Below are 22,963 nucleotides of genomic sequence, written 5' to 3' on the forward strand. Positions count from 1 at the left end.
GGAAGTCGGTCCTACGAATTTGTCGTCCGCCGCACACATCTAAGGGACTGTCCCAGTGGTCTGTAGTGTACCCATAGTGCGATGGGCCTGGTGGTGAATGGATGCTGGCAGTGAATGAGCATCGGCCCTCGCGACAGGGCGATATCTGGTGGAAACGCTCCTGCGGCGGCCTCCGCGGTTCACTGCGTTCTTGCCGAGTTGCTGAAGGCCTGGCTTCGCCATCTTCGCCCGAAGGTCTCTGTCGGCGGTGCCACCCGTTTCCCAAGAGCTGCCGGCGAAGGCAACAAAACTTAGGTCTAGGCCAGGCCAAGGCATCTCAAGTTCGAGTTACTGGGAGAAAGATGAGATGGTAGAAAATCAGAACGGAGACATCTTAACAGTATTACGCTGTAATTCTCTGGCCTTGGAGATCGCAAGAATCAGGCGTAAGTGATGTTTTCCGTCTTAATGCTGAGATTTTTAGCCTTAGCTAGACCTGGTGGGGCATGCCTGTGATCCCAGCAATTGGGAAACCAAGGCAGGAGAAAGGAACGTATGGCGGTGCTTGGCAGTATATAATAAGTTTGATGCAAGCCTGGGCTGAGACCTTGTCTTAAAACAAAACAAAACAAAACCTTTAAACCTCCATTACACAGTAATTTATTTGTACTCTCTTACTCTGTGTCCAAAACAGGAGCCGGGCGGTGGTGGCGCAAGCCTTTAATCCCAGCACTCGGGAGGCAGAGGCAGGTGGATCTCTGTGAGTTCGAGACCAGCCTGGTCTACAAGAGCTAGTTCCAGGACAGGCTCCAAAACCACAGAGAAACCCTGTCTCAAAAAACAAACAAACAAAAAAACCAAACAAAACAGGAAGAACCTATTGGTTCTGTGAGTGGTCGGTCCATTGTGAACGTGCCTTTTAAATTATCCTTAGAGTATTCGTGACTTAAGATTTGTAACAGTATGCTGGAATGTTCTGAACTTTTGTTTTTCAGGTTATCCTGAGGGATGAAGGAGAGCTTCCCCAGGCCACAGGCAGTTTAAGGAAGAGGACTAGTTGTGGACAGACTGTATTGATTGCCTTCAAAGATGAACCCAGGGAACCCCTTCATTGGGAAGCAGCCCAGTGCTTTTGCAGTATCTTCTAGTACCACAGGCACATTCCAGACGAAGTCACCATTTCGATTTGGCCAGCCTTCCCTTTTTGGACAAAACACCACGCTGAGCAAGAACCTTGGCTTTTCACAGGCATCGAGCTTTGCAGCACCCTCTGGAATAAGTCATTCTTCCTCGTTGCCAACGTTTGGACTTCCCCAAACCTCTAGTGCTGGACTGTTTACTAGTCTTGAATCCACACCTTCTTTTCCAGCTACTTCTGGGCCTTCAAGTTCATCTGCGTCGGGAAATACAGGATTTAGTTTTAAATCACCCTCTAGCGTTGGGGTTTTCCCGAGCGGTTCTACTTTTGGGCCAGAGACTGGAGAAGTAGCAAGCTCTGGTTTTAGGAAAACAGATTTCAAGTTTAAACCTCTGGAAAATGCAGTATTCAGACCAATCCTGGGGGCAGAGTCAGAGCCAGAGAAAACCCAGAGTCAAGCTGCGTCTGGCTTTTTCAAGTTTTCCCAGCCTGTTAGTAGTGCCTCTGGAGGCCTGACCCCTTTTTCTTTTCCTCAGGCGACAAGTAGTTCAGTGACTAGTTCAAATTTTGTCTTTTCAAAGCCAGCTGATAGTAATACAACATCTGCCCTTATCCCTCCTTTGTCCAACCAGAGTGTGGAGGGGGAGAAGAGGGGCCCTAAATCAGTATTTGGGAGTTCGAATGCTGGTTTCGCTACTTTCCCCATGTCATCTGGATCTTTGGGGGAGCATTTCCCAGGCAACAAAACAGGTATCCATCCAGGATGTGAGGAAGCCATATCTCTGGTGGAGCCGCTTCCTACCCCCATGAAAGGACTGAAAAGGAAAGAGGACCAGGATCGCTCCCCAAGGAGACACTGCCATGAGACAGCAGAAGATTCCGACCCCCTGTCCCGGGGCGACCATCCTCCAGATAAACGACCCGTCCGCCTAAATAGACCCCGGGGAGGCACTTTGTTTGGTCGGACGATACAGGATGTCTTCAAAAGCAATAAAGAAGTAGGTCGCCTGGGCAGCAAGGAATCTAAAAAGGAAACAGGCTTTGTGGAATCTGGGGAAAGTGACCACATGACCATCCCAGGAGGAAATCAGTCTGCCCTGGTACCTTCCCGGCTTCCTGCTGTGAGTAAAGAGGAAGAGGCAGAAGGTAGAGATGAAAAAGAAGGTGAGCTCTAGGTGTGCACAGCACAGGACACCTTGCTGCCACGCTCTTATCTGTTTCCTGGTGTTGGTTTGGTTTAAGTCCCCACCAAAACATTGGAGATCCTAACAGCGCCTTGGGGCCGGCCTTCCATCCGTGAGCATTTCCTTTGCTTTTACACAGTAGCGACTCCTTGTGCTTGGACGTGTTCTACCCCACGGACTTACGTGTCTGCCTTCTGACTTTCTAGATTCCCTCAGGGGAGCATCTGCGCGCCCGAGCAAAAGGAGTGAGAGCACAGACAGTCTCGGGGGCTTGTCTTCCCTGGAATCCACAGCCATCCAGTGCAAGAACATCCCTGACTATCTCAACAACAGGACCATCCTGGAGAACCACTTCGGCAAAATCGCCAAAGTACAGCGGATCTTCACCCGGCGCAGCAAAAAGCTGGCAGTGGTGCATTTTTTTGATCACGTGAGTTCTCTCATCTTGCCTCTTGTTACTCCAGATTTGAACTCAGTGATGTGTTTTCCCCTCATGCAGACAATCAAACCCAGTGCTTGCAGGCACTGCACCACTGAGCTGCTGTTCTGAGGCCGCAACCTGGTCTCTCGAAAGATTCTTTTTATTATTTTTATGTTTCTGGGTGTCTGCCTGCATGTTTGTCTATGCACCACTTGAATGCCTGTTGCCCTAGAGGCCAGAAGAGGGCCTTAGTTCCCCTGAAACTGGAGTTACAGATGGTTGTAAGCTGTTGTGTGGGTGCTGGGAATAAAATCCAGTCCTCTGGAAGAGCAGCCAGCATTCCTAACTGCTGACTCTCTCTGCAGCTCCAACTTTATGCCTTTTAAACTTTTTCCCTTTTCACCTGTAAGTGGTTTGCTTGATAGACTGTAGGGAAAGCACCCAGGTATCGCATTCTCTTCTTAACTGTCTCATCTGGAGTTTAAAATTGTGTGTGTGTGCTGGGGGTGGGTCATGAAGTTAGAAAAGGGATCCTAAAGGAGGGTCAGGGGAGAATGATAAAGAAGGTAGTGGACTTGTGTTGTGGAAACAGAAGGGAGACTGGGGGAATATAGGGAGATAGCCCACAGGAGCACAGGGGTGGAGTAAGGGAAGGGAGCATGTGCATGAAATGGCATGATGAGATATGATATGTAATATGTATATTGTTTATAATATGTATTACATATACATATATATTATACGTAGTATATATCTATATCCCATAGTAGATATGCCTACTAAAATAATTTTTTAAGAATCTCATTCTTCACTTGAGGTTGTGATGGTGTTTACTTTCCTGACTTGGGGTGTGCATGTCTAAGGCCTCTGTAGAGTGAAGTTTTCTGGGGAGTGTGAGTGGGCGCAGGTGGAGTCGGGTTCTTCTGAAAGCCTTGAGAGTCACGTGTAGCTGGGAGTACTTTTCCAAGCTCAGATTCTCTGGTTTTGGTTTGTTTCATTTGGATAAGTTCATGATTAGTGTAGACATTCAAGCAAAGGAGTCTCTTAGGATACTATTCCCTAGGAAAAGCTGTTGGGCTTGTGGCCGGCTTCCAGTGTATACGTAAAGCACTGGCTGTGTGGTTTCACCTTGTGGGACTTTATATCTTTGCTATTTTTTTAAATATTCTTGTAGAAAGATTAAATCATATAAGAATTTAAGAAGGAGAAAGCATGTGTTCATAGCTTATATTATGTCTATCTATGTTTATTTATCAGTACATGTGTGGTATGAAGAATCAAGAGACAAATGCCTGGAGGTCAGAGGACAACTTTTGTGGAATCACTTTTCTCCTACCTTTTTGGGGGCTCGAGATCTTAAACTTGGGTTAAGTGCCTTTACTCGCTGAGACATCTGACTGGCCCTCATTGCTTTTTTTGCTCCTTCTTTGTGTCTGGAAGGGCCCCTGTATGTAGTCCCTGCTCTGTCTTCCTGCTTCTACCTCCCAGGTACTGGGATGGTAGACATGTGTTGCTGTTCTCAGCTTACAACTTTGACTTCGTATTTTGTAAGAGACAGGGTATTGCTGTATTGCCCAGACTCACTTTGAACTGCTGGGCTCTTGCCTTAGCCTGTGGTTCAGGACTAGAGGCATGTTCCATTGCATACAACTAACTGTTGGTATTATCTGAAATTAATCGAAAGTCTGAACCAGAATGTGAACCAAAATGCTACATAATGTTTTGTTCCGTCTTGTTTACTTACTTACTCGGATTTCTCTGTTTTTGAGTTTTATTTTTTTCTTTTTGAGGCTGGGTCTTGCTCTGGGGACTCTCCCCTGCTTCAGTGCTAAGGACTGAGTGTGCCTTGAGCGTGCTTTACTTCTAAGCTGCGTCTTGCTGCACGCCTGATCTCAATAGCTTGGTGTGTTATCCAGTTTAGCCTTGAAATTGTTATTTATTTGTTTATTTTTGGTTTTTTAAGACAGGGTTTCTCTTTGTAGTCCTCACTATACTTGAACTTACTCAGTAGAACAGGCTGGCCTTGAACTCAGAGATCTGCGAGCCTTTGCCTCCCAAGTGCTGGGATTAAAGGCGTGCGCCACCACCCCCGCCCGACTAGCCAAGTGCTTGGATTATGTGTATGTACCACTGTATCCAGCCTCGTCATATATTTTGGAATAGTTTTTATCCTTTGTTCAAATCTCTGAGAATAAAATTTTTGTGCCAGTACATAGTAAGTGTTTTAGGGATTTTATTGTTTATTTCTTCATATTGATTAAAAAATAATAAAAGTTTATAGTCATAATTATGTGCATCATAGTCACTTTTTTGACATGCGTTTTCTTAGACTAAGCTGATCTAGAACTTTAAGACAATTTGAAAAAATTATTTGTGTGTTAAGTATTTTGCCTATATGTATATCTGTGCACTACATGCATGTTTGGTCCCTGTGGAGGACAGAAGAGGATGTTGAATCCCTTAGAGCTAGAGTTAGAGATGATTCTGAGCTGCCATATGGGTGCTTGGAATTGAATTGGGGTCCTCTGGAAGAGCAGCCAGTGCTCATAACCACTGAACCATTGCTCCAGGCCCTGGCCTAGAACCTTTGACTTTTTTCTTTTCCTGAGTGGTCTGATTGAAGGTATATACTACCATGCCGGGCAGTCATAGTACTACTATCTGTTTCCAGAATGTTCTCATTATCCCAAGCAGAAATTCTATAACCACTAAGTAGTATTTCACTACTTTGACCAACCTTTGCTTAATTGTATTTTTCTCTAGGTATTTCATGTATGTGGGAATTATACAACTTTTTTGTTTGCTTGTTTGATTTCAAGACAGGGTTTCTCTCTGTAACAGCCCTGGCTGTCCTGGAACTCACTCTGTAGACCAGGCTGGCCTCGAACTCAAGAGATCCGCCTGCCTCTGCCTCCCAAGTGCTGGGATTAAAGTTGTGTGCTACCACTGCCTGGTGAACTACTATATCTTATTATGAGCTACATTTTGAAAAATGTTATATATGAGGTCAGAGAAATGGCTCAGTGGTTAAGAGCACTTGCTGTTCTTATGGGGGCTGAGGTTCAGTTGATAGCACCCAGATGGTGACTCACAATTATCTGTAACTCCAGATCCAGTAGATCCAGTACTCTGTCCTGGCCTCCTCAGTACTGCACACTGAGGAGTTTTATCCACCTATATTCATGCAGGCAGAACTCTTGTGCATAAAGTAAAAATAATACCTAAAAATAATAAAATGTTATATGTATGTATGTATGTATCTGTGTATATATTTTAATTATTGTTGTTTTTGAGACAAAGTCTCATGTAGTCCAGGCTGGCCTCATAATTGCTGTGTTGCCGAGAGTGACATTGAACTTTTTTTTTTTTTTTTTTTTTTTTTTTTTTTTTTTTTTTTTTTTTGGTTTTTGGTTTTTCGAGACAGGGTTTCTCTGTGGTTTTGGAGCCTGTCCTGGAACTAGCTCTTGTAGACCAGGCTGGTCTCGAACTCACAGAGATCCGCCTGCCTCTGCCTCCCGAGTGCTGGGATTAAAGGCGTGCGCCACCACCGCCCGGCTTTTTTTTCCTTTTTAAGACTGGGTTTCTCTGTGTAGCCTTGACTGTCCTGGGATTTGCTCTGTAGACCAGGCTGGCCTCACATTCGCAGAGATCTGCCTGCCTCTGCCGTTAAGTGCTGGGATGAAAGGCGAGCACTACCTCATCTAGCCTGTTTTAAAAAAAATGTTGTGTGTGTGTGTCTGTGAGTATGCCCAAGGAAGCTAGAAGAGGGCGGGGGTTGGATCTCCAGGGAGCTGGAGTTTCGTGTAACGCGAGCCATCTGATGCAGTGATGAGAACCTAGTTTGAGTCCAGAAGAGCAGAGCAGCAGGCACTCTGAATATGGGGCCTTCTCTCCAGCCCCTAACATTTACGTCTTCATTCTGTGTGTGGGGAGGGAGGGCAGGGGACTGTAGTAGGGGGCATCGGTGTGCCGCGGTGAGTGATGTGGAGGTCAGAGAACAATTTCCGGGGGGCCATTTTTTTCCAGGTGCTTGAATTCCAGTCTTCTGGCATGGTGGCAGGCAGCTGTACCTGCTCAGCCGTCTTGCTGGCCCTCCGATTTATTTTTAAGTAGTCTGTTCTGATTGCAGCCCCTGAGTGTTGAGTCTCATTTTCTTTGGTCTCTACATGTCCTCATAGTCGGTGGTTCTGAACTGTTTTTCAGGCATCTGCAGCCCTGGCTAGAAAGAAGGGGAAAAGTCTGCATAAGGATATGTCTATCTTTTGGCACAAGAAGAAAATAAGTGAGTTTTCAGTTACTGATTCCATAGTCTGATGCTCTGTTCAGGCCCTTGACATTCAAGTGGAGTGGCTAGCTCCAACTGCATCCTGCATCTCATCATTGTTTTTGGAAGCTTTTATCAACCTTGTTCTGACCCTTGTGTCTTCAGGTCCCAGCAAAAAACCCTTTTCTGTGAAGGAGAAGAAGCTTGGTGATGGTGAAACCAGTCAAGGCATTGAGGATCCCCCCTTTCAGCATTCTCCTCTTGGCAAGCCCATAGTGAGGCCTGCAGCTGGCAGCCTGCTGAATAAAAGGTGGGGTTTACCTTTCTTAGTAACCGTCATAAAAGAAGAGAAGTAGGGGAGAGCTCTGACATTCTAGTAGGGACTGAGGGGCCATGGGGCAGGGACAAGGAAGAGGTGCTTTTGAATTCCCTCCCCCACAGTGAGCATGGTCAGTGGGATGGTTTAGGACAGCCGATCTGAGCAGTTGCCAGCTTGATTGGTGATTGTGTTTTGTTTTAATATTCCCCAGGACCTAGGATTTTGGGAAGGCCCTCTTTAATCCAGGTCTGACTTCTAGGAGATTTTCTTAGGGAAAGCCTTATTACAAAACTGCCATTTCTGCCCTAGTCCTTTATTTTTTAAAAAATATTTAGCAGGGTGGTGTCAGTGCATGCCATTAGTCCCAGCATTCAGGAGGCAGAGGCAGGTGGATTTTGGAGTTTAAAGCCAGCCTGGTCTATGAAGCAAGTTCCAAGTTAGGTAAGGACTACACAGAGAAACAGTGTCTCAAAAAATAAACACATGTAAATTATTTGTTTTCATTTTATGCCTGTGTCTGCCTGTCTGTACAGGGCTGCCCACTCCAGGGGAGCATAGAATGTGGTGCTCTATGCAAGTTATCTTCACACGACTCCTCTCTTGTCTCTCTCGGTCCCACACCCTGGCATGTAAATCCACACGGGATGACTTTCACTTTTATATGTCCTACTGAACTGGTAGTGCTGGAGTGTAGTGTATTTGTGTTTTGTTTGCTTTCTTTTTTTTTTTTCGGGACAGGGTTTCTCTGTAGCCCTGGCTGTCCTGGAACTCGCTTTGTAGATCAGACACCTCTGCCTCCCAAGTGCTGGGATTAAAGGTGTGCGCCACCGCTACCCGGCTCTTGCCTTAGTTTTCAATTGCTTATGTACACGTGTACATGTTTGTCTGTATGTATGTCTGTTCAACACATATATTCAGTGCTCAAGGTGGCTAAAGGAGGGTGTCAGATCCTCTGGAATTTAGAGTTACGAGATAATTGTTAGCCACTGTGTGTGTGCTGGGAACCAAACCTGGTCCTCTGTAAGAGCAGCGAGTACTCTTACCACTGACGCATCTCTCTAGCATCCACCCCCTTTTCTTTTCTCTTTCTTCCTTTTCTTTCCTCCTCCTCCTCCTCTTTCTCTTCCTCCTTCTTCTCTTTCTCTCTCCCCTCCCCCCACCCCTGGCTCTCTCTTTCTGAGACATGAACTTATCTCTTTCAGACTAGCCTGGGTCCTCTGTAAGATCTGCAAGTACTCTTGCATCATCTTTCCGGTCCAACCCACCCCCCTTTTTGGTACAGGGTCTCACCTATACCAGACTGTCTGTATTCATTGTGTAGTGGAAAATGACTGTGAAGTTCCCTTATCTCCTGCTTCCACTTACTCAGTAATGGGATTATAGGCACGCACCACTACACCCCATGTATGAGGTGCCGAGGCTTGAACCCAGGACTCTGCTCTTCTAACCTGAGTTACATTTTTAATCCGTTATCTCATTTTCTTAAGTATGAAATATTTCAGAATTATTAAAAAACCAGTAAATCTAACATCTTTGTTCTCAACACTGCTGCCCTTCTCGTAGGGTCTTGTTAGTTCCTCAGCCTAACCTCAGGTGACTGGCTCAGGCAATCCTGTGTCAGTCTTCTTGAGTTGTTGAAGCAGCAGCTTTATTTTTTTTTTATTTTAATTTAAAGTGAAAAAAAATCTCATGATCACCTTTATTTAGGCTTTGTTTTATTTATTTTGTTTTATTGGGGGGAGGGGCGTTTGTCCTAGAACTTTTTATGAAGACCAGGCAAGCATCGAACTCAGAAATCTCCCTGAATCAGCCTCTCTAGTGCTGGGATTAAAGTCATGTGCCACTATGCCTGGCTGGCTTCTTTAATTTTGATGCTGTACTTTCTTAGCTTTAGAGGACCAGAAAGTCTTGATTCAGAAGTGGAAATGGTACAAGGGCCATGAATGTGTTGTTTTCTCTGTAGCTCTCCAGTGAAGAAGCCAAGCCTTCTAAAGATCCACCAGTTTGAGGTAGACCCTTTTGACTCTGGATCTGAGGGCCCTGAGGGCCTTGGTTCATGCGTGTCATCTCTTAGCATCCTGATAGGAACTGTGGCTGAGACATCTGAGGAGAAGTACCGCCTTCTGGACCAGAGAGACCGAATAATGCGTCAAGGTATGGTGCACAGAGACAAGTCCAGAGTCCCTGGTGAGGTCAAGGTTGGGAGGCATTGAGTCTTGGGATTTCTTCTATGCCATGCCTGGTGTGACTGTGCTCTGGTCTTCCTGGAGGTGTGAGCTGTGTGTGTACTAATGTGTGGTGAGTGCATGTGTTATGTATGTTAGGAGTATGTAGAGGAACAGCTCACGGTGATTGCTGGTAGAGAGGGACAGTATCTGAAAGGCAGAAGTGGAGGTGATGCTCCGATTCAGGCATTGTTTCCCTTTGGAATGGTAAACTGAATGCATTACTTTCAAACTGATAAATTAACATTATAATTATGTAGTACCCCAAATGGAAATCCATATTTTCATTTTTTTCTTTTTTTTAAAAACTCTTTTCTCTTTTTAAAAGTTTTTTTTTTTTTTTTTTTTTTTTTTAAATTTCATGTGCATTGGTGTTAGGCTTGCATGTCTGTCTGCATGAGGGTGTCAGATCCCCTGGAACTGGAGTTATAGACAGTTGTGAGCTGCCATGTGGGTGCTGGGAATTGGACCCTAGGTCCTCTGGAAAAGCAGCCAATGGTCTTAACCTCTAAACCTGTATCCCCTACAATGTTTTTCCCTTAATTTTCAGCTGTTGATTCTTTTTTTCACAGCTATATAGCCCATGTTGGCCTAGAGCTTAAAATTTTCCTCTTTCAGCCTCCTGGGTGCTGGGATTACACATATCTATCTCACCTGGCATTTTTTTAAAAAAAGCTGAGAATAATTGTAATTATAACAGAACTCCCTTACGATAGTAATAAAAACTGCTGTTGTAATTGATGCTTTTTACATTTCTCATGCATTTGCGTCTTAGTTAGCATTGCTGTTGCTGTGGTGAAACACCCATGGCCAGAAAGCGCGTTGGGAGGCAGGGTTTGTCTTACACTCACTGTTCATCACTGAAGGAGGGCAGGATAGGAACTCAGACAGGGCAGGTGCCTAGAAGCCGGAGCTGATGCAGAGGCCATGGAGGATGCTGCGTACTGCTCTGCTCATCATGGCTTGTTCAGCCTGCTTTCTTATATGGCCCAGGACCACCTGCCCAGGGATGGAACTACCCACAATGGGCTGGGCCCTCCCCCATCAATCACTAATTAAGAAGATGCCCTACAGTCTTATCCTGTGGAGGCATTTGTCTTCTGTTTTGTTTTCGAGACAGAGTCTCTATGTAACAGCCCTAGCTGTCCTGGCATTAGCTCTGTAGACCAGGCTGGCCTTGAATTCACAGAGATCCGCCTGCCTCTGCCCCTGAGTGCTGGGATTAAAGGCTATTTTAAAAGTGTAACCAAAATGTGTATGTGTTGTGTTGTCAAGTTTCCTTTCAAACCTTGCATTCTGTGAGTAAAAATAATGGTATTCTTAACTCAGGTAGGCACCCAGCTAACTTAGATTATGTAATTTTGAATGCTGAGACAGAATCTTAGAATACTGATATATTTTGAGAATTTATAGTTAACATTTTATTTTAAATTTTTAGATTGTATGTATTTATTTATTTTGAAATATAGTCTCACTATGTAGCCCCTGGTAGCCTCAAACTCAGAGAGATCTTTCTGCCTTTGCCTCCCAAATGTTGGGATTAGAGGTGTGTGCCACTGGTGTCCAACCCACAAATTTATTCTTTGATTAAATTCCTGTTTTACCACTGAGGTCATGGTAAGAATTACAGAATGCTGGCAGCGCACATTTCTTTAAGCAGAAGTGATGGCATACTTCATCTGTTTGTAAAATTTTTTTAATTTGTTTTTATTTTATGTATATGAGTGTTTTGCATACCTGTATAGATAGCTGTGTATCACTTGTCTGCATCATGCCCAAGAACTCCAGATCCCCTTGAACTGGAGTCGTAGATGGTTGTGAGCTGCCGTGTGGGTGCTGGGAATTAAGCCTGGGCCCTCTAGAGGAGCAGGAAGTGCTCTTAATAGCTGAGCCATTTCTCCAGTCCCTGTCTTCCATCTTAAGTCCGTAATGAAAGTGTCTGATTATTGGAGAGAGGTCTAGCCTTGGCTAGGAGCCTTTGTGAGCCTAGATGGCTGTTGCCTGGCAGGATAGTCCACAGTTTCTTTTTCGTAGCTCAAAGCTGAAGAAACATTTCTTTTGTGTGTATGACTTTTGGGCAGGGTGGAGGGGAGACAGTGCACAGATGAGATAGGGTCTCACCGTATAACCTAGACTAGCCTGAACTTCATGTGACCCAGGCTGGCCTCAGCCTCCTGAGTGCTGGGATTATAGGCAGTGTTTTTGTTTGTTTGTTTTCTTTTTTCCTTTTATGGAGCTACACTTTGTGAATTCTTTGTACCCATGTGGTGCGTACACCATCACCTTTGTCTTGGTTTCCTTTAGCTCGGGTGAAGAGGACTGATCTGGACAAAGCAAGGGCATTTGTTGGGACGTGCCCTGACATGTGTCCTGAGAAGGAGCGCTACTTGCGGGAGACCCGGAGCCAGCTGAGTGTGTTTGAAGTGGTTCCAGGGACTGACCAGGTAGATCCCTGTCTGTCCTAATGAGCTGCTATTTTTTTCCCCACTGTTTTAAAAAATGCATTTATTTACTTTGTGTGTGTGTGTATGAGTGTGTGCATATGTGCCACAATGTATGTATGTAAGAGGATAGTCTAGAGGAGCTGGTTCTCTCCTTCACTCTGTGGGTTCTGAAGATTGAACTCAGGTTATCAGTATCAAGTGTCCTTAACCCATGCTGAGCTATCTTGCTATCTTGCTTGGTTTTTTTTTTTTTTTTTTTTTAGACAGAGACCCTCTGTATGGTCTTAGTTGTCTGGGATTGAAGGCATGCACCACCACACAGAGGCACAGCTTTGGTTTTTAATTTTGATCTTAATATGTTTTCTGTTGCTTGAAGCCTCTTTACCTGTTACCAGTATGCTTTGGGGTGAGCAGATGGGTCTTTCCTTACCTTCCTGCTCCTGTGACACCCTTGTTCTATTTGCCTGAATCAAGTTTCTTAATTTATTTGTCCTTAAAATTTGTCACCTTTAACAGAACATTTTCATTGAGAAACTGTGTTCCCAAGCACTGATCTCATGAGGGTGTGTATGTGATTTCCTCCTGCATTTTAAGGTTTAAAGACCTGCATGAAGCAGTTTTGTCTCTACCCCTTGCCCAGGTGGACCATGCAGCAGCCGTGAAGGAGTACAGCCGGTCCTCTGCAGATCAGGAGGAGCCCCTGCCACATGAGCTGAGGCCCTCAGCAGTTCTCAGCAGGACCATGGACTACCTGGTGACCCAGATCATGGACCAAAAGGAAGGCAGCCTTCGGGACTGGTACGACTTCGTGTGGAACCGCACACGGGGTATACGGAAGGTATCAGCTCCCTCCAGTCACATGACTAGGAAATGCATGTATAGTCACAAATTGAACTTCTGTTTCTTTTACGCAAATATTTTATATGAAATAGAAATAAATGATTTTATTTGAGCCATTGTAAAACTATTTGATTGTGTTTCATGGGATTAGTTTCAAGTTGAAATGTAATTTAACTCATAAGCATAATTTTTAAAAAAGTTGACTTTTCATGGATCGTGTGTGTATCTGGCGTAGGTGTGAGTGAGGAATGCATGTGTGCATATGTAATCCTCTCTAATGTGTGAACAGGACATCACACAGCAGCACCTCTGCGATCCCCTGACGGTGTCTCTGATTGAGAAATGTACCCGATTCCATATCCACTGTGCCCACTTCATGTGCGAGGAGCCCATGTCCTCCTTCGATGCCAAGATCAACAATGAGAATATGACCAAGTGTCTACAGAGTCTGAAGGAGATGTACCAGGACCTGAGGAACAAAGGTGTTTTCTGTACCAGCGAGGCAGAGTTCCAGGGCTACAATGTCCTGCTCAATCTCAACAAAGGAGACATTTTGAGGTGTGTTTTCAGATTCAGAAGTTAGACTTTGATGTATAGAAAGCCCATGGTGTCGCTGCCAAACTGAGCCAGGAATAAACAAGTGTGAGCATGTCCTGAGACCAGCATGCTGTGTATAATCCCTTCGTGTTTGTTCCTGAGAGGGATCCTCTCAATGGCATAGGTAGGAAATGAGGACATGTAAGGTAGGAAGTCCCATTAGTGTGCTAATTCAGCTTCAGAATGTGTGCTTGGTGGCATATAGTAGAAGGAAAAGTTAGAGCCGAGTGGATAAGCAAGTTCCTAGTTTTATTTTATTTTTGTTTTTTTTTGGGGGGGGGTGCGTGGTGAGACAGATTCTCACTGTGTAGCCCTGGCTGGCCTGGAACTTGCTTTGTAGACCATGCTGGTATTGAACTCACAGAGATCTGCCTTCCTCTACCCCTTAAGAGTGGGGATAAATGGCGTGTGCCACCATAACCCACTCGCTATTTTCACTTATTTTTCAGTTTTTTGAGACAGGGTTTCTTTGTGTTGTACTCTGTAGGCCAGATTGGCCTCAAACTCAGATCTGCCTCCCAGGTGCTGGGTTTAAAGATGCTTGCTACCGTGCTCAGCTCTTTATCATCTTTTTAAGACTTTATTTATTACTATTTTTAATTGTGTATAGTGTGTGTCTGTGTAGGCATATGCACATGAATGCAGGCTCCTGTAAAGGACAGAAGAGGGTGTCGAATATCCTGGAGCTGAAGTTACAGGCAGTCGTGAACTACCTCACATAGGTGCTAGGAACTGAATTTGGGTTCTTTGCAAAAATAGCAAGTGCTTTTAACCTCTGAGCCATCTCTCCAGCCCCACAGTTTATTATCTTTTCAAAGAAAAGCTTTTAAAACCACAACTGTAATTCTATGGGAGTTAAAGGTCATCTTTGGCTCCATAGTGAATTTGAAGCCTCTGGGATGCATAAGTTTCTATCTCAAAGAATAAAATAAAAAGGAAAGAAGACCCGTGTGTGTCAGCTAAGTGTGAGACTTGGCAGCTGATTATGGAGCTTAGATTTCAGTGGTGGCTGTCACCATTATTGCTGAGATCTAGTTATTTTATCGGACTGACTTAAATCAACACTAACGGTTTTGGCTCCTTACAGAGAAGTGCAGCAGTTCCACCCTGATGTTAGGAACTCCCCCGAGGTCAACTTTGCTGTCCAGGCTTTTGCCGCATTGAACAGTAATAATTTCGTGAGATTCTTCAAACTGGTCCAGTCTGCTTCTTACCTGAATGCGTGCCTGCTACACTGTTACTTTAACCAGGTGGGTAGAAGCACCACTAGCAGCATAGGAACAAAAACAGTAACTTGAAGTGTCGAACTGCTTCTCTGCTCCTGTACTCTTCCAAATGGGCAGCTGTCCGTCAGCTCTTGGAGCCTGTCACAGCTCAGCAAGGTGTTTCTGGTTTAACCTGGGATGATGGGCTGTCATGGGTCTCCACCAGGAGAGAGCATGCAGTGGGAAGAGTTCTGCAGCTCACAGAAACCTTTGGGATGGCAGGTTGAGTTCAACACAGTTGCCTTTCATGAAAACAAACCCTAAACCACAAATACTATATTCTACAAAATGCTTAACTTCGAAATTCTTAGTATTGATAAAAATTTTTAGAGGACAGCCAGAGTAACATATAAAGACTCCAGAAAAAACAAAAACTAGCCAACTGTTTTGAGAATGAGGCTGATGATGCTTAAATACCTCTTTTTCTGCTCTGCCCTGTGTGTGCTTGGTCTTGAGACTTCAGAGGCATTCAGAAGACCATTACTTATTTATTTATTTTAAATAAAGGGATTAAAAATTCTTGGTCTTAGTTCTAGTTAGTTGATAGCTTCAGCATTTTTAATTGGCTTGGAGATTTCAGTAGAGGCCAGGTTAGTCTGCAGGTATTGAGCGAATGAGAAATGACTGGTACTGTCACTCTTCCCCAGTATGCCCTTCCCATGAACATACTCCTTCAGCTGGGCATGGGGTGATTCTGCTTGGCCTCTGCAGATAGGAGAGGGGACTTATCTGGAGGGGACACACGCACACTCTTAGATATAAGGACAACCTGCTTAGTCTAGATAATGTTTTTTGTATATTTGTTTTCAGGGGTTACCACTGGTATTAGATAATCAATTGGTGTGCTTTTCCTTGAGGTAGACCTTGTTTTCTATTCTTTCTTTCTTTCTTATTTGTTTGTTTATTTATTTATTTACTATGTGTGTGATGTTCTGCTGGCATGTACAGGCCAGAAGAGGGCACCAGCTCTCACTACAGATGATTGTGAGCCACCATGTTGTTGCTGGGCATTGAACTAAGGACCTCTGGAAGAGCAGCCAGTGTTCCTAACCTCTGAGCCATCTCTCCAGCCCAAGGAAGAATATTTCTTCCCACTCTCAGCATTCTTTAGATGTTGGAAGTTTTTTAAATTTATTTTCCATACCAATCCCAGTTCCCCCTTCCTCTTCTTCTCCCACTCACCCACCCCCCAATTCACTCCTCAGAGAGGGTAAGGCCTCCCCTGGGATGTCATTAGTTGTCGGTAGTTCTTTGTATAGAGTTGAGGCCTCCTTGGCTTTCTTCTGTACATTAGTGTATCTGTTGTTGTCCCTGTTGAGCTCATGTTTAAACAGTCATGTCCGTAAGCCTTCATGGATGTAGCTTCTGTTATCTGTAGTTGACACAATCTCATGACAGACTCCCCATTCCTTTGGCTTCTTTTGAGAACTCTCTGTTCATGTCTCAGGCCTGTTTTTTTAACGAGTTGTTTTTTTTTGTTTGTTTTGTTATGTTTTTGATTTTTTGTGTACTCTGAATATTAATCCTCTGTCAGATGTACAATTGACAAAGATTCTTTCCCATTCTGTAGGCTTCCTCTCCACCCTATTGCATGTTTCTTTAACTGTACAGAAGTTTAGTTTCCTGAAGTCCCAGCTCTCAGTTGTTGGCCTTAACTCTTGGGCAGATGGAGTCCTACTCAGAAAGTCCTTTCCACCTCTTATCATGTAGGTGCTGCCTGTGTCTATTCTAGTAGTTTCTGTGGTTAAGGGCTCACATTTAGGTCTTTGATCCGAGTTAGTTTTTTTGTGCAAGGTGATAGGTACAGATCTAATTTCTTCCTCTTGCACACGGACATCAGTTTTCCTAGCCCTGTTTGTTGAAGATGCTTTCCTTTCTCCAGGGCGTGTTGACATCTTTGTTAAACATGCACTTGACTTTGTTCCATTGTCTACACATCTGCTCTCTACAGCTCTAGCAAAGACTCTTTGACCAGTTTGCTTGCTGTTGTTAGACTTGCCTGTCACCAATTCTGGAACAAATGAAAACATTACTAATAACCTTCCTCTTAGGGAAGTCTGTGCATTTTGTCAAGTGGAACTTGCAGTTACTATTTTTTTTTTTTAATTGTTTGATGTTTTTATGGTTTGTCTTCTCCTTAGGCATTTGCACCATTCTTGCAGAAACTCTGCTCATTTTGCTGTTACCCAGTCTCCAGTCACTGTTTGGCAGTGCCACCTCTGACCCTCCTCATTCTGCTCTTGAATTTTTTTCCCTGTTTTCTGGAGGCCTCTTTCTTTTCATGGGGCCACTTCTCCCAAGTCTGTCAAGTCTGTATGTAAGCTTAGTCTTTTTGCTATAATCCAGAGAATCACACATCAAGCCAAAGTCAGTTGTCTTTCTACTACCCAGTTGTTTTAAATCCCAATGCAGTGGTGACATCTGGTATTGTTTTGTTCACTTTGACTAGCTTTTCCTGAAATTTTGTCTTTGATATGGATGCTTTCCCAGTGTGAAGGGCGTCAGTGACAATTTGTTTTATCTGAAGCAGATGGTTAGTCATGGACTTCCTGGTCCAGATAGTTACTATGTCATTCATGATGTGGTCCTCAAGCAGCTAAGGAGGCAGAGAGTAGTTTTTACTGTTTAATTGAATAGTAATGTTACTATAATGTTAGCTGCTATAGGCCATTTTAAGTAAGAAAACAGGGTTTCTCTGTGTATCCCTGGCTGTTCTGGAACTCACCCTGTAGTCTAGGCTGACCTAAAACTCATAGGGATTCATCTGCCTCTGCCTCCCAAGTGGTGGTATTAAAGGTGTGTGCTACTGTAGATGGAGCCTGCTCTTTAGCTTCTGGCCGCCCAGACCTGAATAGTCACACAGAAACTATATTAATTATAACACTGTTTGGCCTGTTAGCTCAGGCTTCTTATTAGTTAACACTTGCATCTTAAATTAACCTATTTCTTTTGATCTATGTATCACCATGAGCCTGTGGCCTACCAGTAATTTCTGGCTCTTTCTCCTTTGGCAGCTACATGGCATCTCTCTCTATATTTCTTCCAGCTTGGCTTTATCCTGCCTTGCCATAGTCCAAAGGAACTTTATTCATTAACCAATAAGAGCAACACATATACAGAAGGACATCCCACATTATGCCACCACCACTTAACTCTTCTGCCTGGCTCTCTTCCTAATGCTCAGAGTGCATGGGAACAAAACCAACACAGTTCCCATTTCGACACTACTGACAATAGAAAAGAGGCCAGAGCTAAAGATGGTGAATACATAAAGTACATTTCATGGTAATTGTGTACAACAGGGAAGAAAGGCAGTTTGAGGGAATATGAGCACTGAGAGAGAGATCAGGGTGAGCTCTTCCTAGATAGGGAAGTAGGGACTGAGCTGTAGCAGGAGCTCATGATTGTGTGGCTGGCTGGCCATGCTCTTCCTTTAACTGTGTTTCCCGCTGAGCTTGCGTCCACGCGGCTTCTTTCAGATCCGTAAGGACGCCCTCCGAGCACTCAATGTTGCATACACTGTGAGCACACAGCGCTCTACCGTCTTCCCCCTGGATGGTGTTGTACGCATGCTGTTATTCAGAGATTGTGAAGAAGCAACAGACTTCCTCAATTGCCATGGCCTCACTGTGGCTGATGGGTAAGAGCTGAGACCACACCTATATGCTTCTCTCTCTCTGCCCCGCCCCCACAACACACAGACACCTTTTTAAAATTCTGATAAAGGGCTACTTATTGGGCCTCTGAGAAGGCTGTTTTGTGTATTGCTTTCCTACTGTGAACCTAGGGAATAGTCTCAGGGCACACACAGGTCAAGACCAAAGTTCGTTCTTTTGCTTTTGTTTCGTTTTGAGATAGGGTATATAGCCCTGGCTGGCCTTAAACTCACAGTGGTCTGCTCCCAAGTGGTTTGATTAAAGGTGTGCTCAACCAGGAATTTGAGAATAAAACAAACCAGACATCATTGCTTTTCATCAGCAACCAGAGAACCTAAAGATAAAAAGGATTTTTCTACTGTGTTCTTTGAAGCTTGCCTTTGTTTCTCCCCTGTTTGACCCCTGCACACCTGGTAGCAGAGCTGGGAGTTCAGTAGGCCGTGTCAAGTACTCTGGAACTGTAGTCAGGGCTTGGAGGCTATTGATGCCACAAACTGTTTCCCAGATAATGGCACCGTTACGCTTGACATTCTGTTTGTTTCCTTGGCCCAATGCAGTTCCTCCTCAGGGAAGTACTGTGACTTTAAATGAGTGGGCTGCAGCTCTGAAAGAGGAGCACAGTGGTTTGTGTCATTCCATGCATGGCTGATAATGCCCCGGGTCCTGTGATTCCTCAAGACTGGAAGCTTTCTCCTCATATCTGTCCAGTCTTGCTCTAATAGGGATCCAGTAGTTGGGTTTGAAGAGGCATAGTTGTCTTCTTTTCCCCCTGACTTCTTTCTGTGGGCTCTTTGTGTTTGTAGCTGTGTTGAGCTTAATCGGTCGGCATTCATGGAACCAGAGGGATTATCCAAGGCCAGGAAGTCAGTGTTTATTGCCCAGAAGCTGACTGTGTCTGTTGGAGAAGTCGTGAATGGAGGGCCACTGCCCCCTGTACCTCGCCACACTCCTGTGTGCAGCTTTAACTCCCAGAATAAGTATGTTGGGGAGAGCCTGGCAACAGAGCTGCCCATCAGCGCTCAGAGATCTGGTGCCGAAGCAGCGGGTGAGTGAAGCTGTAGGGCTTTCCCTCTTGAAGCCTCCCTCTCACAGAGATTCTGTCTCGGTCTGCAGGGCTGGCTCTTGGCCAGATGTTTGGATAGCTCTCACTTTGCCTGGATTTGGGGTTTTGAAGCCCTTGTTAGTGCTTGTGATACCCTGATGCAGTTTCCACACAAAACAAATATTATCCTATGCCTATACCCAAAGGATAGTTGTCAAGAGGGCGGTCCACTCCATAGGGTTTGGATAGCTCTGGGCCTTTCGTAGAGATTGTAGCTATGTGATTCTGGTGACAAGCATCTGTGTGTTTCTTTCTAGGTGGTGGGCGAGGAGAGGAGCATGAGGCAGAGGTGGATGTGCCCCCACTGGCTCTCCTCCCACAGCCGCCTCCTGCACCCTCATCCACACCAGTGATTCATGTGGCACCACTGGCCCCAGCTGTAGCACCTGGTCTTTTCCAGTCCTCCATGCAGCCCGAGCTGCTGCCTCCAAAACCTGTTCCTCTGTACTCTGACTCGGTAGGCATCTTCATGAAATCTATAAACATTTTATGTGAGGGGACTGTGTTGCCTGGTTTCATTGGATAGGAACCAGAGTTGGGAAAGTGAAGGAGAGGGCCTATCCAGGTCCTAGTCTCAGGTGATAGACGTAAGGCCACTGTCTTCAGGGTAGCTGTAGAGACCCCATCTTTTTTAAAAGATTTATTTATTTATTTATTTATTTATTTATTATGTATACAGTGTTCTGGGCACCAGATCTCATTATAGATAAGTGTGAGCCATCATGCGGTTGCTGGGAATTGAACTCAGGACCCCAGAAGAGCAGTCAGTGGTCTTAACCTCTGAGCCATCTCTCCAGCCCCAGAGACCTCATCTTTATGGCAGTCAGGAGTACGCTTGAGTGGCTCCTGCCCTCGTACTAACCTGAATTCACACGTCTGTTCCGACTGTTCAGTATTCGCTCCAGGGTGACACCAGCGGATGGACAGACCAGGGCCTGTGGGGTCACAGCACTGCTTTGTGCCTGTAGACAGCGGGTGGCTTTGGTTTTGAGCAGAACTTCTCTGTTGCACAAGTGAGGAACTTGGTTGTGAATCGCTGACCCTTCTGGAGGATCAGGGAGTCTTGAGCACCAGCCTAAAGGTCACAGAAATTGAGGATTTTGATGTGAGGAAGAAATGATGTATAAAGGTGCTATTGGGGGCCACCTCCAGGGCAGTCATAGCAGGCTTGCCCCAGCCCGAAGGCACCTTTTGTTGTTCTTGTTGTTCAGAGGTCTTCCTGACTGTGCAGACTAAAGCCGCGTGCTTTACCAGGAAAACCTTGATGCGTATTCACTGAGAAGTATTCAACCCTGTACTGGTCTCTCCGTAGGACCTGGTGCAGCTGGTGGACGAGCTCATCCAGGAGACTCTCCAAGTGGACTGTGAAGAAGTCAGCACAGCTGGAGCAGCCTATGTAGCCGCAGCTCTGGGGTGAGTGACACCTGGCATGCCAGCCTTTCTTGCTCAGCTGTTATTTGCTCTCTGGGGACAATCATGTCCTTATAAGCTGTTCTCATTCATCAGCAAGACCCAGTTCTATGTGGTTATGAGCCACAGTGCCAGTTTCAAGGGCTTTGCACTTCTCTCTCTGAGGCCTAAATGTTTCCTCTGTTTTCTAGATGGATGTAGTTTTCTCCTGTTCCTGTCCTTTAGTTCTTTCTTTTTTTTTTCTTGATTATTTTTTCAAGGCAGAAAAAATAGACCAGGCTGGCCTCGAACTCACAAAGATCCTCCTGCCTCTGCCTCCTGAGTGCTGGGATTAAAGGTGTGCGCTCCACCCAGCTCTCACCTTTATTTCTTGTTAGCACGTGATTTCCATTTGTGGTTGCTTTTTTAAATGTTTTGAAATGTATTTATTTACCTGTCATTTATTTATTTACTTGTTTATTTTAAATTTTATGTGTTTGAGTGTTTTGCCTGCATGTATGTGTGAATATTCATGCATGTCTGGTACCTGCAGAGGCCAGAAGAAGACATCAGCTCCCCTGGAACTGGAGTTACAGATGATTGTGAGGTGTCATGTGCATGCTGAGTATCAAATTCAGATCCTCTGGAAGAATAACTAGTGCGCTTAGCTGCTGAGCCATTTCTCTACCCCTAACCCTAATTTTTTGGGGGGCGGGTTGCTTTTGAGACAGGGTCTCACTATGCAGGCTAGGCTAGCCTCCAATTCAGCCTGTTTCAGCCTCCCTAGTGCTGGGACTAAAGGTGTGCTCCACCATCCCCAGCCCGTAGTCTTGAGTTCTGACTCTGAGTTCTGGCTCCGATTTCCTTAGCCTCTTGACCACTAGGGTTGCAGTCGTGAACCACCACATCCAGTGTAGTGGTTCTCCTTCTTCCTCCCTTTCTTTGTGACAGGAAGTGGTATCTCACTATAAGTTTGACTCTGTGCTCTCATGACTGATGGCTTTGGTCCTTATTTTTTATGTTCTGTGCTCATTTATGCACATACTTTATTGCTGAGCCATCCTGCAGCCTGTGATTGGTTTTCATGTATTGAACTGTCTCTGCATTTCACAAGCAAATCTCACCTGGAAAGAGTGAATGGTGGTTTACACTTTTGCTGAGTTTGATGCCATCTGTTTCGTTTTGTTAAGTGTTTCTGATGCTGCCGTGGAGGATCTGATAACAGCTGAAACCACAGGCATATTGAGGCATGTTGCTGCTGAAGAAGTATCCATGGAAAGGCAGAGAAGAGAGGAAGAAAAGCGGCAGGCTGAAGAGGAAAGGTGGGTATTTCCTGTTCCTGTAGCTGGGCACAGAGGTCAGTTTGTACCAGCCCTGATCTCTGATACCCCTTTTGCTGTTCATTGTGTTGCCATCTGACCCCTGTTGGGCTATTCAACATCCTCATGATTTGACGAAGAGAAAGGGTTGTGTGTGTATGTGGGGGATATGTGTTGTGTGTTGGGAGGTGGACGGCATATATATGTAAATGCAGGTTCTGTGGAGGCTAGAAGGAGGTGTCAGGTCTCTGGAGCTGTAGTTACAGGCAGTTGCATGTGAATGCTGGGACATGAACTCAGGTCCTCTGCACTCTTAACAACTGAGCCATCTCTCCAACCCTCATTTATTTATTTATTTATTTATTTATTTATTTATTTATTTATTTATTTATTTTTGGTTTTTCGAGACAGGGTTTCTCTGTGGTTTTGGAGCCTGTCCTGGAACTAGCTCTTGTAGACCAGGCTGGTCTCGAACTCACAGAGATCCGCCTGCCTCTGCCTCCCGAGTGCTGGGATTAAAGGCGTGCGCCACCACCGCCCGGCTCCCTCATTTATTTTTATTCATAAGTATTCCCTTTGTGTTTCTGTTCTTCTGCCCATAGGTTGAAGCAAGAGAGAGAACTGGTGTTGACTCAGCTGAGCGAGGGCCTGGCTGCAGAGCTGACAGAACTCATGGTGACAGAGTGTGTGCGGGAAGCCTGCTCCCAGGAATTAAAGTGAGTGGAGCGCTGGGGCCCTGAGTGCCACAAGTGTGGGAGGAGGCAGGAGGCACGATGGCCAAGTCAGTTATAGTGTGTGCATAGCAGGGTTATTCTTTGTAG

General features: G+C 45.0%; 1 protein-coding gene and 1 pseudogene across 2 annotated transcripts in view; one reads left to right on the plus strand and one right to left on the minus strand.

Moving 5' to 3' along the window:
- The first annotated feature begins 20 nt into the window (after positions 1-20).
- Mcm3ap (minichromosome maintenance complex component 3 associated protein) overlaps positions 21-22,963 on the plus strand; it is a 49,866-nt gene continuing 26,923 nt past the window's right edge. The window contains exons 1-16 of one of the 2 annotated variants that reach the window (XM_057751924.1): positions 21-425; positions 975-2,281; positions 2,508-2,731; positions 6,926-7,004; positions 7,152-7,296; positions 9,269-9,459; positions 11,835-11,974; positions 12,615-12,812; positions 13,104-13,372; positions 14,499-14,661; positions 18,156-18,316; positions 19,136-19,377; positions 19,692-19,891; positions 20,747-20,847; positions 22,014-22,145; positions 22,745-22,858. In XM_057751924.1, coding sequence (XP_057607907.1) covers positions 1,069-2,281; positions 2,508-2,731; positions 6,926-7,004; positions 7,152-7,296; positions 9,269-9,459; positions 11,835-11,974; positions 12,615-12,812; positions 13,104-13,372; positions 14,499-14,661; positions 18,156-18,316; positions 19,136-19,377; positions 19,692-19,891; positions 20,747-20,847; positions 22,014-22,145; positions 22,745-22,858 — 3,572 coding nt within the window. In that variant the 5' untranslated portion in view covers positions 21-425; positions 975-1,068. The remainder of the gene's footprint in view (positions 426-974; positions 2,282-2,507; positions 2,732-6,925; positions 7,005-7,151; positions 7,297-9,268; positions 9,460-11,834; positions 11,975-12,614; positions 12,813-13,103; positions 13,373-14,498; positions 14,662-18,155; positions 18,317-19,135; positions 19,378-19,691; positions 19,892-20,746; positions 20,848-22,013; positions 22,146-22,744; positions 22,859-22,963) is intronic. The other variant, XM_057751925.1, reaches the window with a different exon arrangement.
- LOC130861964 (40S ribosomal protein S24-like) lies at positions 16,874-17,254 on the minus strand (annotated as a pseudogene).

Source organism: Chionomys nivalis, chromosome 19 (assembly GCF_950005125.1).
Source record: "Chionomys nivalis chromosome 19, mChiNiv1.1, whole genome shotgun sequence".
Lineage (NCBI taxonomy): Eukaryota > Metazoa > Chordata > Mammalia > Rodentia > Cricetidae > Chionomys > Chionomys nivalis.